Source organism: Pelobates fuscus, chromosome 9 (assembly GCF_036172605.1).
Source record: "Pelobates fuscus isolate aPelFus1 chromosome 9, aPelFus1.pri, whole genome shotgun sequence".
Lineage (NCBI taxonomy): Eukaryota > Metazoa > Chordata > Amphibia > Anura > Pelobatidae > Pelobates > Pelobates fuscus.
Window position 1 is genome coordinate 154,124,409 of NC_086325.1, and position 18,340 is coordinate 154,142,748.

The 18,340-nt window shown below is 41.2% G+C and overlaps 1 protein-coding gene across 5 annotated transcripts in view; it reads right to left on the reverse strand.

Annotated features, from left to right (window-relative positions):
• The window catches only part of GARNL3 (GTPase activating Rap/RanGAP domain like 3), a 296,004-nt gene that overhangs the window by 157,809 nt on the left and 119,855 nt on the right, over positions 1-18,340 (reverse strand). The window contains exon 1 of one of the 5 annotated variants that reach the window (XM_063432807.1): positions 14,655-14,744. The exons of the other annotated variants lie outside the window; for them this stretch is intronic. Within the exon in view, the coding sequence (XP_063288877.1) occupies positions 14,655-14,710 (56 nt within the window). The 5' untranslated portion in view covers positions 14,711-14,744. Of the gene's footprint in view, positions 1-14,654; positions 14,745-18,340 lie in introns of those variants that run through there. 5 annotated transcript variants of the gene reach the window in all.

Genomic DNA, 18,340 nt, shown 5'->3' on the forward strand with positions numbered 1-18,340 from the left:
ACAAGCAGAAGTAAATAGATAGCAAACAATAAAACTAATAATAACTCCAAGTTCCCATGTGCGAAGGAGCAAACTTCCAAAGAATTCTATTCGAACAACGAAAAAGAGTTCAGGGTTGAGACAAATCCGAAGGATAAAATCTCCAATAGTTACACGTGAACTGCCAATTATCTTCAGAGACGAATCATACTGAAAAGAGAATGTGTGACAGGTTTAGACATAGTCACGAACATGTAACTCCAATTAAAGTACCACCTAACATCCCATTGGAGAATATAGTAACCATAATCTGATAACTGAGTAGTTGTAATGAGAACTCTAATGAGGATTCCATATTAATGGAAGTACGAACATATCATATAAGCACCAATGTGAGAGGCAAACCTACCTTAGTACTTGATATCTGCAAAGCAAACGAATAGAAAGGGTGGTCAGCGAAGCAGGGGGGGGAAATACTCGCCTCCGGTCATTATTAAAATTAAGATTATTAGTACACTAAAGCTAGCATAATCTTCAATTTTACCATATGACAGGAGGCTTCGTATTTTGCATTTTTAACGCTGAGAAAAGAGTATAGAACATAATAAGAGTCCTACGGTGTGCCGAGAGACCCAGTATTCGGTGTTGTAGGGAGGTCTTCCCCGTTGAGCGCCCACATATACACCATCTAACGGGAACTTATACAAGACCAAGACTAACCGTTTGTCAGCAGGATGTTTAGTCCCGTAGAGTGAAAGGAGAACGACCTCCAAAACTCATAAGCTGGAGACATTTGGTAGTTGGTATCCGACCTAGAGGATCCAAGTCCCTTGGGCATCCTCGGGTAGTGATACGGGCTGCAGTTCCGTCTCCATCCTCACATAAGGGATCAAGGTGCAGGACCGAACCAGACAGGCTGGGAATGTCCAGATGTAGGGGTAGGGTCGTCGCATCCCTGGGTTCCCAGATTCGCAAGAGGTCCCCGGCAGCCTGCGATCGTCCGCTGACCTGCCAAGAAACCTCCAAAGTGGATCCAGGTCCTCAGGTAGTCGACCCTCCTGGGATAGAAGATGTGAGTACCCTACGGCTCCGTGAGGAATTGTTTGCCATGAATGTAGCAAGAGAAGATCCTCGCCTGCTCGAGAATTACTGTAGACCTTGTAAGCATGAGAAGCATAAGTCCTCCGGGGAGGTCAGGTCAGACGGAGCGCGATCACCATCGTGCCTCGGCTTATACTGTGACGAGTGGTAATATCCAAATCAGTCGGCCCCTATGAGAAGTGTCTCCCCCGGGAGACGGGTTGATCTTCTGTGAAGAAGACGGGATCGAAGGAGCCTACATGTTGTCTGATAAATGTGAGTTGGTACATCCCGGTGGATGTGAAACCTGACCGCCTAATCTGTGGTTACCTGCAGTAGGGTGCAGCCGATCTAGTACTTATTTATCAATCCATGTATTGTGAAGTATAGGACCAAGAAGTCTAGGTATACAACGTACAGGGTCACAGTGGTGCCGCGGAGAGTCGTACGAATATTCCCAAGTTGTGGAAGAGTCTACGAATCCTCCGAGCGAATAGTCTTCTACAAGAGGTTCCAGACGGATCTCGGATGAACGTGGGTGTTGACGAGTTTTCAGTTCCCTGGAGTGATCTGAATGAGGTTCTCCCGGAAGAGAGTGTCTCGTCTTCCCCGCCTGTATTCATTACTTCTTTCGGTAGTCTATCAGGGCCCACCAGGCTCCGAGCTACTGGATCGGGAAGGAGAGGATGTCCCCTGAAAACTGGGTAAGGTGGTTGAGCGGGAAGCAAGAAGACCGTCCTGACGTGTCTTTAGGTCCTGAAGGCAAGTCGGTTGACTACATGAAAGTGGTCTTCCCCAGGATTGAGTGCCTTTCACCTAGATGTGGTGAAATCCCCTGTGGATGTAATAGGAGGTATATTGATGGTATCTGTGTGTACCGTGTTCTCTGTCACTATAGTCGTCTGAGCCGTTCTGACCGGCATGGAAGGGCATGGGTTTGTCCGACCATCAGCGGATATGGACATTCTAAGCAAGAGGCTGCAAAGCCACGAGTGCATAACGTTGTCAAGTAGGTTTATCGTAGTAAGGAATACCCCTGTGTAAGGTACAAACCAGTATTCAGGCACAGGATGCAGGGCAAACAGATCAGTCTACTATGACAGTAGGCAGTGTTCACGGAAACCCTTGCGGGTCTATTCCGAATCGTGGCCAAATAAAACTGGGGCTCACCCAGTACATAGAGGTTGCCATAGCATTGCCTCCGCTCAGCAGCACCGTGCAGCGCACGTATAGTGGGGGCTCACCCCGGGTGCACAGGGTATGAACCCTTAAGTGCTGGCCATCGCCCTGATAGGGAGTGTCAGTCACCTCTTCCATTATTTAATTCACCTCAAGGGGAATATATATCGTTAAGTAGGCGACTCAGAACTCCTGTTCAGCGGTTGTAACCGCATGCCTCTGTTCGTCATTTTAGTGCAGTGCACGCCTAGCCAGGTCTGGTGCATCGGGCGTGGGCCTTTCACTGCAGGCCGCAGAATAGGTACAGGGCATAAACCCGTACCGTATCATGATTCATTATCAATGGAGGTATTCCTTCAGCTATAGGTAGAGGCTGTTGCCGTAAGACTTCCTTCGGTCGGGTAGTGTGACTCGCCTATCGTAGGGGTCTCACCCCAAGAGCACCAGGTCTGAACCTGTAAGTGTTGGTCCCAGATCCGAAGTTCGGAATTTCAATCCTCGAGTTCGCTGTTGAGAGGGGTAGGAGTAGAAGCAGCAGTGCTGTAGGGGGCTCACCCCGGTTGCACAGGGTATGAACCCATCAGTGCTGGCCATCAGCCTGATAGAGAGTGTCCTACAGCTCTATCATTAATTAATGCACCGCCATGGGGGATATTCTTCGCTGAAGCTTGCGACTCTGTCCCCTTTTTTGCCGAATAGATTGGCTTATACCTAGTCAGAGATCACCTCAGGTGCGCGGGGTATGTACCCGTCCAGCGTAGGTCGCGGGCAAATAAAACAGACTGGATGAGAGCACAATCCATTTCATTGTGTGCAATTCACCATGCAGACCCCAGCAGGGTATAGTAGTGTGCAATTTATTGTCTCAAAGTATCAAAACAAACCCAGCAGGGTGTGTGATATGGGGTACCCCAGCAGGGTATCTGTTGTATTGTAAATAATGCCAGTGGACCCCAGCAGGGTCTGTATAAATGACAGTAAGTGTAATAACCCCGGCAGGGTATTCTGTATCTGTCACTTAGTGTTGTCAAATTGTCCCAGCAGGGCAAACCACAATATTGGGATTTGTAAAACTGGGCCTCACCCAGGATCACAGAGGTGGCCACAGGGTGACCTCCAAAAAGCAGCATGGTAATAGGGGCAGCACCCCAGACAGGCACAGGGTAATAAGCCCTTTAGTGCCTAATATGGCAGTAATGAGACAAAAGTGACTGACCTCTGAGGGATAATAGGATATAACACTAGCTCTAAGCTCCGTCGTCTGTCGTGTTCTGACAGGTAGTCTTAAGTGATAGGGGTCATCCCTTTGAGCATCCATTACCAGACATAGAGTCTTGCTGTAGATTCCTGAACCCTGATCCAGGTGATATCCCTTCAAATCTCCCATCACTGATATGTATTTATACAGTACCATCTTGATACTCCGTGTCCAAGGGTGCTATCCCTTAAAGGAATTCAAGGAATTCAAGGGTGATTTGGTATCCCTTTTAAGTAGTTCCAGAGTGGTATCCTTTTAAGGAGTTCCCTCTAAGGGTCCAAGAATAGTATCTTTAAGGAATTTGAGGATGCTATCCCTTTAAGGGATTTTTTGGGGGTGATATCCCTTTAAGGTTCCAGTACCTCGAACCACTATACATGAGTACGACTCAAATCTGTAAATAATAGGCCAGTAAGAATACTTACCTTTGCCTGGATTCGAACTTGGGACTCTGGGGTCCAACGTCTGTGTCAGAGAATCGTGAGCAGCAAGGATAACTGACAGCCCAGGTATATGTTACTCTCGAGCGCCGAAATCGTGGTGGGCGAGAGTAGAAAAACGGCCGCCCATAATCTCGCAAGACGCAAGATTAAAGATGGCCGCCAAGGGTAAAGGAGGGGGAACATGGTCCCTGGAGTCTCGGTAGACGCGGGATCAAAGATGGCCGCCGTGTCATGCTCGGTCGCCCCACAGACTGCCCTACAGCAAGGTAGTGGATGTTGGAAAGCATCCAGCACATTACCGGGTGCACGGTATGGGGCAGCCTGAGAGAGCGAGGGCAGCAGTGAGTCGGCCGTCCCCTGAGGGTTGTAGGAGGAAGGGGTTAATGCCCGGGAGCCAGTGGGAACCGTGGGAGGGAAGGCCCCAGCCAGACCCAGAATCCCCATGAGACCCTGGGGGGAAGGAGGAAAGCGGGTGAAAGAGGGTCCCCAGATGCCCCAGGTATAGAAGGCCAGGAACATCGCCAGAAAAGTCATGATACATATGGTATAAAGTACATCTACCATAACTACACATAAAACCTATCAAGTCAATAATAAAATTTACAACTAACACCTATTAAATCCATGTTATAAAATACATATGACATCTATTAAATACATATAAAGTACATATAATACTTATCAAAACAAAGGATGAAATGCCTATAAAACTGATAAATTACAAGTGATATCAATCACAACTAAAGGTTATGAAATAAGTATAACATTAAATCTACATAATATCTATGAAATAACAAAGACAAAAACACAGCTGCACATAGTACAGAAGCACAGCAAGAACATACAGCAAAGTATATAAAAATTTATAATACAGAAACAACCTCAAAGAGGCAATAGAAACATAAACTAATGGAGGAGATTAATACTCTGACCTGTCTGCTTGATGGAGCAGCAAAGAAAGAGGAAATGATAAGGTCACATTGCCTTGTGTACATCCTGCTCTCCTGTGATTGGTTCTTTTTTCTATGTGTTTCTTTACTGCTGTATGGAGTTAGTAAAGAGAGATATGCAAAATACGAGCCTCCTGTCATGTGGGTTTTTTGTGTGTGACTATAGTGTCCCTGTAATTGAACCCCTCTCCTATTACTGATATTCCAGAGCTTAGGGAACGATTCACACTGTCTGTCTCCCCAGCTACAAACAATACAAAACTGAAGTAAACCCATACAAAACACTGATAAACTAAAATAATAACATACAAAATATAGGATAAAGCAAAGCATGCCTTTAATGTGGCACTAATTGTGTTTTTTTTCCTAAATATAGAAAGTAATTTATTATTGTATGGTACAATACAAAAGGATAGATCGATATCAAAGTTTCTATTAAATGTTTTTCATGCTTTTCAAAACAGAGATAACACTGATTAATGTGAACGTACAACAACTAACACAGAAGAAAAAGATATCAAAGCAAAATAAAAAATACTATATGGTACAAGGTTAAATTGATTATATAGTGTGTTAGGAATGTACATCTCTATTCCTAATACTATAGTGCCCTCTTGTGTCATCGTCCCACACCATGTTAAGGGTTAAAAAGCTTTACTCACCTGTTTCCAGTGCTGATGTCCCTCTCCGCTGGGTCGGCACTCCACCTCCTCCGACAGGGGAGCCTAATGCGCATGCACACCACAAGAGGCATCCAGGAAGTGCCTCTCGTGGCTTTCTGACTGACAGCCACCAGAGGCAGTGTTAGTCCTGCAAGGTAATTATTACAATTTCTCTAAAACTGAAATATTTTACACTGCAGGACTAAGGGGGCCAGTGACGCTGCACACAGGCCACCTCAATGTGATGAAGTGGTTTGGATTACTCTAGTGTCCCTTTAGGATGGAGGATGGAGCTATACAGTTAGATTCATGGAGGATGAGATTGAAGATAAAGAGATAAATAAGTGTTTATTGTACAGCACAGGGCATGGTGGTTTTTTTTTGTGGGGTAGATATTTTACTTGGATTGGGGACTAAGAGTTGTTTTGTTGAATTTGTATAGTAATGGTGGCACTGCTGTGTAACGTCTATGTATTATTATGCTGTTAAAACTTTTTTTCAATGAAAAGGGATTGCACTAGACTAGAGGTACTATGGTATCTAGATATAGACTGATAAAGCTTACACTGAGTACTTTTTTATATAGTACTTTCTTTAAAATTGCTTTTGCATTTCTAATCAAAGGCCGACTGTGTTTCAATGACCTTGTATGTACATTGTAAGGTGATAATAAATGTGAATTTTAATTTATTTATTTGGAGTGTTTGACATGATGTATATTTTGCTCCTCTACATTAATTTATTCTTCATTGGTACAAACTGGGGTGTGGTACACCTATCAGGGATCTAATAAACAATGTTAAATAATCAGTCACATTGCCTCGATTTGATATTGATGTTAATATTTGATATTGATATGTTTTTGAAATTATTTATTATGTTTGAATAAAGTTTTAAAATTATTGTTTCAACATATTAAAATATTTTAAAAATGTGTAGTTTATAATAAAAAAATCAATATAGTATAAAAAATATTACAAAATTATAATATTTTTCAGAACATAATTTTATATATATATTATCCAGAAATATTAAATCATTTGAAAAATCTTATACGGCAAAATGAAATCAAGGCCAAGTAGTGTTATTCTCATTACAGATATTTTTTTAAACGACCATATTATTTCACTCACATGGTGGGGTGGGAGCAACAGGGGTATAACAATAGGAATGACTTATTTGCTATTATAACAGCCTCCAGTTCTCTGAAATAGAATTTACTAGACTCGAACATTGCTGCAAGGATCTGCTTCCATTCAGAGTCCACGCCATTAGTGAGATCCCTAGACTTCTGCCAGAAAGTTAAAATCACACCTAGAATGTCCTTATATGCTGTAGCCACACAAGCCAAGAAACCTAGCCTAGAAAATCTAAAAAAATCTCAGACCATTGCTCCTCATTCACCAAATGTTACAGTTGGTACTATGGAGCTGATATCAACTCATGAAGTGTGTTTTTTTAAATTTTAGGTGACTTACTAATAACAATTTGTACAATTACAGTGTAATTTAATGCAAGAACAATGTATCTTATTACACAGACTGATTTCTAAACACATTTATTGTAGTTTAAAGACACATTACTGGGAGTATTATTGCTGTGGAGCTCTGTTATACACTCAGACACATTACTGGGAGTATTATTGCTGTGTAGCTCTGTTATACACTCAGACACATTACTGGGAGTATTATTGCTGTGGAGCTCTGGTATACACTCAGATACATTACTGGGAGTATTATTGCTGTGGAGCTCTATTATACATTCAGACACATTACTGGGAGTATTATTGCTGTGGAGCTCTGGTATACACTCAGATACATTACTGGGAGTATTATTGCTGGGGAGCTCTAATACACTCAGAAAGATTACTAGGAGTATTATTGCTGGGGAGCTTTGTTATACACTCAGACACATTACTGGGAGTATTATTGCTGTGGAGCTCTGTTATACACTCAGACACATTACTGGGAGTACTATTGCTGTGGAGCTCTGTTATACACTCAGACACATTACTGGGAGTATTATTGCTGTGGAGCTCTGGTATACACTCAGATACATTACTGGGAGTATTATTACTGTGGAGCTCTGTTACACACTCAGACACATAACGGGGAGTATTATTGCTGTGGAGCTCTGTTATACACCCAGTCACATTACTGGGAGTATTATAGCTGTGGAGCTCTGTTATACAGTCAGACACATTACTGGGAGTATTATTGCTGTGGAGCTCTGTTATACACTCAGACACATTACTGGGAGTATTATTGCTGTGGAGCTCTGTTATACACACAGACACATTACTGGGAGTATTATTGCTGTGTAGCTCTGTTATACACTCAGATACATTACTGGGAGTATTATTGCTGTGGAGCTCTGGTATACACTCAGATACATTACTGGGAGTATTATTACTGTGGAGCTCTGTTACACACTCAGACACATAACTGGGAGTATTATTGCTGTGGAGCTCTGTTATACACTCAGTCACATTACTGGGAGTATTATAGCTGTGGAGCTCTGTTATACAGTCAGACACATTACTGGGAGTATTATTGCTGTGGAGCTCTGTTATACAGTCAGACACATTACTGGGAGTATTATTGCTGTGGAGCTCTGTTATACAGTCAGACACATTACTGGGAGCATTATTGCTGTGGAGCTCTGTTATACACTCACACACACCAACAATATGGAGCTCCTAGAAAAGAGGGACGGGGAATTTTTGCCCAAAATAGGGACTGTCCTGCCTAAATAGGGACACTTTGAATGTATGCTTCATGGCTGAGATCTTAGCTTATCAATATGGGCAAATAATTTGACACGCTAAATCCAGTGGAATTTAGGACAGACAGGTGTGGTACATAACATCTATTAACTACACACATAACACACCTGTCTATAAACCACATACATACATAATTACTGACCTTCCTATTTTATCTATGGAATTATTACAGTCCCTAAAATAAATTCCATTTATCGCCTTAACCAGAAAATGTAAAGGCAAATATGTTCTAAAAAAAAAAAAAAAAAAAAAAAGCTATAAACCTGCTGAACCATTTCAAAAAATGACAAGACAACAAAAAAATTTTTTTATGCTCGACTGATTTATTTGACAAGTCTGCTTTCCATAACACATCTAAAAAAAAACCTGTTTTTATCTATAAAGATTGTTTTTTTGTCATAGTGTGTGCGTGTGTGCGTGTGTGCGTGTGTGCGTGTGTGCGTGTGTCTATGTATGTGCATTCTGATATCTTCAACTCCATTACCTATTTTGCATGCTTTTTAATAAAGTAGATAGATAAATGGATGAATAAATAGAGATAGATAGATAGTTTAAAAGCCTGTTAAAACTAGCCTTTGCAAAATTTGTTATATAGATTTACTTACAATTTTACTAGCACAATGTACATTTTAAATGTAATTCCCCTGTCCCTTAATATGAATAAATAATATGCTTAGAACAGGTGTACTTTAAGGAGATCCCCATTTCACGTTTACGTGGATTTTTTAATCCCTGCGGGATTAATCACTCATTCTGTCCTCGTGTTACCCTGTATCGGGTCCTACATATGATTCATTTAGCTTTGCAGCACTCACACTTTGGCAAGAAACCTGTTACACCGATTTATCGGCTGAACTTCTACAGCATGAACATAAACTCGTTTCTTGGAAAGGTGAATATCCCAAAAAGAAGCCCAAAATAGATCTCATGTACAAAGTAGGTGACAGCATGAGAGCAAAAACAATTTTGCCTAAAAAGGTAAAAGACCCTTTCAGACATTTTAATTTGTGAAAGACTAAACTTTCTCCAATATTATATCAGGTTTTGACCTAATTTTGATTAATTTTAAAGGGGTTCCTCTATACCACAGTTTAAATAGAAGAAGTTCCCCACCCATATGTTACACTGGAATTTCACTGGTAATCCAACATTCTGAAAAAAGATATGTAAAACAAGTATTCTTATATACCTAGGGGTGGGGAGGGAGAGGGGTCCCATCAGATGTAACAAATGGACTTTCATTAACTAGAATGCTCCTTGTTTTTTGCCTCGCCAATGCCATATTCTCTAATAAAGAACATGTGTCTTTTAATTGAATTAAAACTCACTAAAACCTTGATGATATATATTTTTTTTTAACCCTGCGGTTATCCTTTAACAATAATAACGAAATTGTACAAGAACATTTTTCAGTCAATGGGGAATACAAGAGATGGGAGTTAAGGATGGAGTATTCCCGACTGGCAGAGTGAGCTCTCAGTTGAGGTTAGATCCATGGACCAGATTGTTTGAGTTGAGAGAGAATTCAAGCAAGGGTGAGGTGGTTGGAAAACCTCAGAGTAGTGGGGACTAAACTAAAGTAAAAATAAAAATCTGAAGAATTTGGACAGATTGGTCTGACGTAGGCAAAGGGATCTGGTGTAGTATGAAGTGAGAAGAGAGACAAGGAGGACCCTGAAGTGGGCAGGTTGGTTTGAAAAAAAGCAATGAGATCTGGTGAAGTCCAAATTGAGCAGAGAGACCAGGAGGAATCTCAAGTGGATCGTAGGCATAGAAATCTAGTAGTCTAAAACGGGACAGGCTAAAGTTGGTAGACTAAGCTGTCCCCAGCATACACACCTTATATAATTGCCATGCAAATTTTGACAGATAATGAAGAAGCCCAATTTCTCTATTTCTGTGGCAGCAGAGGAGACAGACTAGGGTTGCTGGAGCTTACATAAAGTTGTACCAAACTATTTAAACATGTCAAACCAGAGGAGTGGCACCCATAGACTCACAACAAGCTGCTGTGGTTACAGTGTTTATAGTGTCTCGTTTAAGGGCTTTCTCCAACCCTTTTTCACTGATGATACAATAATACCCTATTGAGATTATTCTATTGGTTCCCCACTACAAAAATACTCAAAGAGCTTTTTTGCGTTTTGTTTACATACCTTAATCCAGCACCAAGCTAAGTTCCCCAGTACTGCTCTGCACACCTTGTCTGATGTCACGGCAGCTGCACTGAGGACCAATCAAAGGCTTCTCAAGAATGATTAGACCATTTTACCGGCTCAGGGTGCATGTGGGAGAGGGAAAGTGAGTTTCTTAAAAAAGAAAATTGCAGATAGGACTGAGAGGTGGAAAGGCTTCCTGCAGCGTGGTGTGGGAGGGCTCTTCCTGCTAGAGAGAAGCAGTTAGGTCTGTCTGCAGTGTGCACAGACGACAGATGTATTTTATGCACAGAATTGACATTAGGCCTAAGTCACATGTGCTGGGGGTCCAACTTGTCCCCAGCACCCAATTGCAAATTGCTCTAGATGTGCAATTTTTAAGCAGAAACACCGCACATCTAGGCGCTTACCATCATAACCACTTTAAAAAGCAGAAGTGGTCATGGTAGATGGAGTAACCCTTAAAGGCTGTTCAAGCATTATAGGAATTCAAGATCGAAACTAGTTGATGTAAGGCGTGAACATGCCAGCATACAAATGGAAATAAAATAATAAAATTACACTAGGCCGTAGTAGGCTGAGGCTAATGGGAATTGTAGTATGAACGCAACTGGGCAGCTATGCCAGCATTAATTCATTTCTTGATTCATTGCAGTATGTGTTTGGCAGGAATTGTAAGCAAGTTCTGGATTTTAAGGTTTTCAAAATTCTCAACGGTTATTAAATTGATTTTGCGGGATTCCCTACGGTAAATTTCACACATCAACTCAACATGCCTCCGAGAGAAATTCCTGACTAGTCCACTCGCTCACAGCTCTGTGGTAAAACAATTTAGCAGCTTTAAAATCCAGGTCTTAAGCGAGATTATGTTTTAAGGCAAAGTTGCAGATTAGAATGTAGCTATTAGCAAAGGGGGGTGTGTTATTAAATGTTCAGTTTGATCTACATTATCACCGAAAAGAAATGGGGGGGCACTGCGCTGCCACTTTCCTTCGATCGAAAAATGTAATGCTTTAATGGACTTTTCCTGCATTTTCAGCAGATGTCTGAATAAAATTCAGTTTGTATAATGTTGTGCCACTTGCATTTTTTAGAATGTGCACTTGGATTAGAACACTAATCAACGAAACATGGTTGCTAGGAGAAGCCATCTCTCTTTTATAGCAGACTACAGCCGTGTTAGTGTGATTGTATAATTACATAAACAGAGATTTAAGTCAGGTACTTCCTAATTTGCCTTCACAAACACATATCTCCCGACACTGGGAGCAATGAAATCAGCAGTAATGCAGTAGGTGGCAGGCTCTGCTAAAAAAAAGTGATGACTTTTAACCATGATGGCAATCACCCCATCGGGGCTACCTATGTGCAGGTTGAAGAGCTCTGTATCAAGAGAAATCCTGCGTGGGCTTTATTCCCTGGTGTCCTAAGCATCAGGTCAGGTTCTCCAAATCTCAGTATATTGGGTCAGTTGAGGGCCACGCATACTAACTTTTGCTAGAAAAGCCAGAAAAACACTCCCTACAGCAGGGTTACCAAATTCTCCACGTTTTTGTCCTATGTGACCTCTACATGTTGATGATGAACAATAGAAGAAAAGTACTATTCTTCAGTATATAGACCATATAGACGGTATATAGAAAATCCATAAATGAAGATTCAGAGGAACTTCAGAGGAGTTGTCTTCGATATTTCTTTTTATCCTTAAAAAAAATACATACCTCAAGGTGGCACTTTTCACATACTTGCCCATCAACATAAAGATATTATTTAAGTCCAGGAAAACATGGCGGTTCAGGCAATACTATCCCATGGCCAAGTTCAGAAGACTTTAGAACATAACCAAACATTGAAACTGTTTAAGGCTAATTACTACCCTATTGGCTAGTTTTGTCTCTGATAAAAAAATATTTCTATATAATGAGAGACTTATTGAGGCAATAACAGGTGCTATTCTGGGGCACAGTGCTAACTATGGAGCAATCACCATGGAAACCAATAGACTGTCTCTCTATTTAACTCCCTAACATTCCTAAACATCTGGGATGACAAGTAAGTCATCACCAAGATTTGTAAGAAATATATTGGAAAATGACCACCTGAAAGCAAGATTCTAATCATGGCCACTAGTGGTTAATTTCCTTCGAAAGGAGGTTGGAGATGCCAGCATTGGACGAGGCATATGAAGAGTGGAAACACGTTCCACCTTGGTTAACCACAAGGGACGCCAAGATGTTTTAAAGAATTGGTCTTTCCTAGTACGGAAAAGATATTGATGCAATCTAGTTTGAAAGGTCACAGAGAATCACGTCTCCATGGAATGAAAAGTGCATTCTGTGCAGTACTCAAGGACTTTAGCGTTATGCTAACCGCGGAAAAACATAGAGATCTTCCATTAAGTCCTTCCACACCCTGACCAACTGGCAGGTCTGTACGAAGTCAATAACATAACTAGCTGATAAATTCCTCTGCGGAGAATCTACTCCGATTATATCTGGCCAACCAAATGAACCAGCAAATCACATTAGCAGATACATACAGTCATCTCTTAAGCATAAAAATCTAAAACTCAAATTGGGCTGTTGCGTGACCTCCCCCCGCCCCCAAAATGAACAACAACAAAACACATAAAATAAAATGTATTTAAGAGTAATTATTTTATATAAGAGTGATGCCTCTAAGATGATGGCAAAGATTGGATCATGGCTATTGAACTGTTCACCACACAGTCAAATATAGAATTTACACGACTACGATCAGCATAAATGTGAGAATTTGTTCCAAGTTGCGCTGTTGATTCTATCAGGGTTATTATTTATGATATTGAGAATTTAAAGTGATTTTCAAAATAAAGGTCAAAATAGCTGGACCGGAAAAATTCTTGAAGTCAGTGCTTCCCAAAGAAGTCCTCATGGCCCACCAACAGTCCAGAATTTAGGTATATTCCTGTTTTATTCCAATGGAGATACTGACAAAACCTGGACTCCTGGTGGGCCATGAGGACTGGTTTGTAAAACACTGCTATAAATCATCTCTACTTTCACTTCAGCTACTCTGGCCTTAAATTTGGAATTTACTTTGAATTCTCAGTTTAGCAAATAAGCCTGTATGATGCAGTTTCAGTCACTGTAGTGATGACTGGTCTTTGCCCAGAATGAAGCCCAGAGCGATGACTTTTCCAGTGTCAGTTTACCTATTTGACTTTGTACACTGTTCTGCAGAAATCACAAGGAGACAATATCTTAATAAAAGCGATAATTAAATGGAAAAGCAGATCAGCAGTGTTTCTCTCCAAAAATTGTGTGCAGGACACCTGAATGAATTCCTTTATTTCCACTAATTTCCTGTTAATGGCTTTTTCAGCGGCAGGTGTCTAAGCAACATTGGGTTATCTCTCCCTTACTACTTTTAGGTCAGTAACTGATTGCATCTCTAATCAATACCAGGACCGATAGAATTTGCAGAATTGAGGATGTGCTGAAATCCTAAAGAATGAATCTCACTTATCTCACCAGAAATAACCTTACTGAGGTCTTCAGGGGTATCACCTGATTGCAAAACATCCCTCCACCCTTTATAGGGTTTTTAGTATATATATATATATATCCTGGGATTATTCCAAATCCTTCAAACCCTTAAATGTCACAAAATTAAGCAATGTATGCACTATTCTCTGGCACTTTAAGGCTGTAAGCATGTACCTAAAGAAAGACCCTACTGCCCAGCTGTTGAAAAACTACAAATCTCATCATCCTTTGCCAGAATCATGGGGATTGTAGTCTACAACAGCTGAGCATCTACCTTTTAGTCAACCCTTGTTTAAACCCTTGGCCCACATTATTCAAGCCTTACAGAAAATGTTTTTTTTTTTTTCTTCTTTTATCTTCTAACAGGTACTATGTATCATTATAATAAAACAGCATTAATGAAGATTTAACATCATCATTTAAAAAAAAAAAAAATATATATAACAACACAACACAACATAAACATGTATATTTATATATTCTAGCCCACCACCAACACTGTAAAACCTGAATTGCTATAAGCACTAACACAAGCAGATATTTCCCCACATTATCGCTTCCTGTGGTATGGTATGCAAAAGCTATACTAAATCATTACAACAAACAAGAAGAAGAATTAAAGGTGCAATTTTTACCGTTGGGTGAAGCTCAGTAATTTTGTAGAAGCAGGGTCATTGCTGGACATTTCCATGATCCATTCGTGTCTATTGCCCAGCTCAAAGCAAATAATCTATATATATTTTTTTTGTTATGTTGATTTTTTTTTTTTGTTTTACAGGGGTTCCTTGTGTGGGGGCATTCCGTCCCCCAAATTGTATCTCTTGCCAAAGCTCCAATTTCTCCTGTGTCTTCTGTCTCTCTCACACACAAGTCATTTTGCTAGGCTGCCCTATGCTATTGGTTACTTAGAATGTACCTGTGTGATAGATGGAGGGGCTTAGGGAGGAGAGAGGGGGGGAGAATAATGCAAGGGGGAGGGGGGCTCCTTTCTGTAGCTGGACGTGACTTGGAGCTCTATTGAGGCAATGCCTGGTGCCTGCTGTTACTAGCCTAATACTTTCATTCTGCACTCCAATATTCATATCACATTCTCTCTCTTGTCAAGATCCCGCCTGCTTCCCAGGGCAGACCGGCCTCCTTTAACCAACCCCCCCCCATTCCACCCTCCTCCTCTTGCTCATCTAAAGGCAGCTGTATGCAGCAAGATACTAACCGGTCTTGTAACATTCACAGGCTGAATGCAGTCAATGTAGTCACCACTTCCTACAGCACAGTGCCCCAACAAGCCACCAATCTCGGATGGATCTAGCTCCGTTTTTCTAACGAGACGTGTCTACAAGGCAGAGTTATTCGCTAAAGTGTAATAAATCGTCAGGAATTCAGAGCGAATTCAAAGTGACTTTTAAATTTTAGGTAAAAAGAGACCGTATTAAAACATTTTCTAAATCAGCTTTGTTTTTAATGCGGAAATTTTGGCCTAATATTTTAAATACACAATACTCCGTTGAGGGAGGTATTTACTGAACTATATTTGTTTAATAGACATTTTTTTCCTCTCTATTTTTAAGATTGGTCTCAGGTATTTAGTGCTTGCAACAAACCACCTTGACATACTAACTTTCTAATACATAATAAAATAAACTGAACAGGTTGCGGGGGCAGCCATATTGTTATATATTACACCTCACCAGTAGCAGCCGTTTGAAATTGTTACTTGCATAACTAGTATGAACAATGGCTGATTGTATTAAAAATTGAGCAGATAATAAAAAAAATTTTAAAAAAAAACAACAACCTCTTAGTGAATTTATATGCAACTTGATTGATTATCTTAGTTAAACACTGATCAGCCACAAAATTAAAACCACTGACAGGTAAAGTGAATACCATTGATTATATCGTTACAATGGCACCTGTCAAGGGGTGGGATATATTAGGCAGCAAGTGAACAGTCGGTTCTTGAATTTCGTGTGTTGGAAGCAGGAAAAATGGGCAAACGAAAAGATATGAGTGACTTTAACAGGGGCCACATAGTGTTGGCTAGACGACTGGGTCAGAGCATCTCCAAAATGGAAAGTTTTCTGGGGTGTTCCCAGTATGCAGTGGTTAGTAACTACCAAAAGTGGTGCAATAAAGGACACCCAGTGAACTGGCATCAGGGTCATGGAATCTCAAGGCTCATTGATGCATGCAGGGAGCGAAGGCAAACTCGTCTGTTCTGATCACCCAGAAGATCTACTGAAGCTCAAATTGCTGAAAAACCTAATGCCGGTCATGATAGAAAGGTGTCAGAACTCACAGTGCATCGGAGTTTGCTGCACATGGGGCTGCATAGCCACACACCGGTCAGAGTGCCCATGATGACTCCTGTCCATCGCCGAAAGTGCCTTAGGTGAGGATGTGAGTGTCAGAACTGGACCAGGGAGAAATGGAAGAAGGTTGTCTGGGCTGATGTATCACATTTTCTTTCACATCAAGTGTTATGTTCTGGGCAATGCTTTGCTCGTGCTGAGAAACCTTGGATGCAGTCATTCAGGTAGATGCTCAGATGTTGTAGATTGCAATTTCCATGATGCTGGCAAATAGGGATCGACTGAGTATCGGTTTTACCGATATTATAGGCCGCTATTCGGTATTTTCAGCAATATCGGTATCGGCCAATAGAGATACCGATATTGCCTATAATACATACCAGGACCGCCAGGCCCATTACAAGCCCGGCGGTACTGGATGGGCACACAGCAAGTGGTTACTTACCTTTCCAGCAGCTCCTTCAGCTCAACAATGTAAATCTTGCGAGTCACGCGGCCGCAGAGCGTTGCCACGGGTTACCAAGGCAACGCTCCGCAAGGCATGCAGCCGTGAGATTTACACTGGGGAGCTGAAGACGCTGCTGGAAAGGTAAGTAACCGCTTGCTGCAGGCCCCCCCACTGCTCAGTACATACCACTGGACAACCAGGGGATGCCATAGCCCGCCACCCTGGCCAGGCAACAAGCAGGAAAGGGGGACACATTTTTTTTAATAAAACATATAAATATTAAAATTAAAAATGCCGCCCCCCCCCCCATTTTACACAAATTCCATCCTTTCAGAAACACACACACACAATATACAAACACACACGCTGCATTCATTATATACACAAACATACTCTGAATTCATTATATACACACGCTACACAAACACGCACACACACGCTGTATTATATACACACACTCTACACACACTCTGCATTATATACACACACTACACACTCTGTATTATATACACACACTACACAAACACACACACTGCATTCATTATATACACACACTATACAAACACACACACTCTGCATTCATTATATACATTCACTTTACGCACACTGCATTCACTATACACACACTGCATTCACTTTACACACACTACATTCACTATACACACACTACACAAACACACACACTCTGCATTCACTATATATATACACTACACAAACACTCACTGCATTCACTATACACACTACACAAACACTCACTGCATTCACTATACACACTACACAAACACACTCTGCATTCATTATATACACACTACACAAATACACACTGCATCCACTACACAAACAAACACAGCTCCCCTGTCTAAACACACTGCATCCACTACATGTGGCATGTATATTTTGTGCATTTACCTCTAGAAATTTTTTATTTTTTCAAAATGGTAAATGTACAGAATTTCGGCAAGTTATCGGCTATCGGCCTGAAAGTTCACAGATTATCGGTATCGGCTCTAAAAAAACAATATTGGTCGATCCCTACTGGCGAAGGATGATGGAATTTGTAGTTCTTTAACAACTAGGGAGGGTTTTTTTCCCTTCATGTGGATGTTACTTTGACACGTACAAACTACATAGAGATTGTCACAGACCACATACACCCCTTCATGGCAATGGTGTTCCCTGATGGCAGTGACCTCTTTCAGGAGGATAATGCACCCTGTCACACTGCCAAACTCGTTCAAGAATGGTTTGAGGAACATGACAAGGAGTTCAAGGTGTTGCCTTGGCTTTCAATTTCCCCAGATCTCAATCCAATTGAGCATGTGTGATGTGCTGGAAAAACAACTTCTATCCATGGAGGACCCACATCGCAACTCGAGGGACTTGAAAGATATGCTGCTAATGTACTGGTATCAGATACCACAGACACCTTCAGATGTATTGTGGAGTCCATGCCTCAGAGCTGTTTTGGCAGCACAAGGGAGGCCATCAGGATATTAGGCAGGTGGTTTTAATGTTGTGGCTGATCAGTGTATGTCTCAGAGGTGTTCAAGTTTGTCAGATT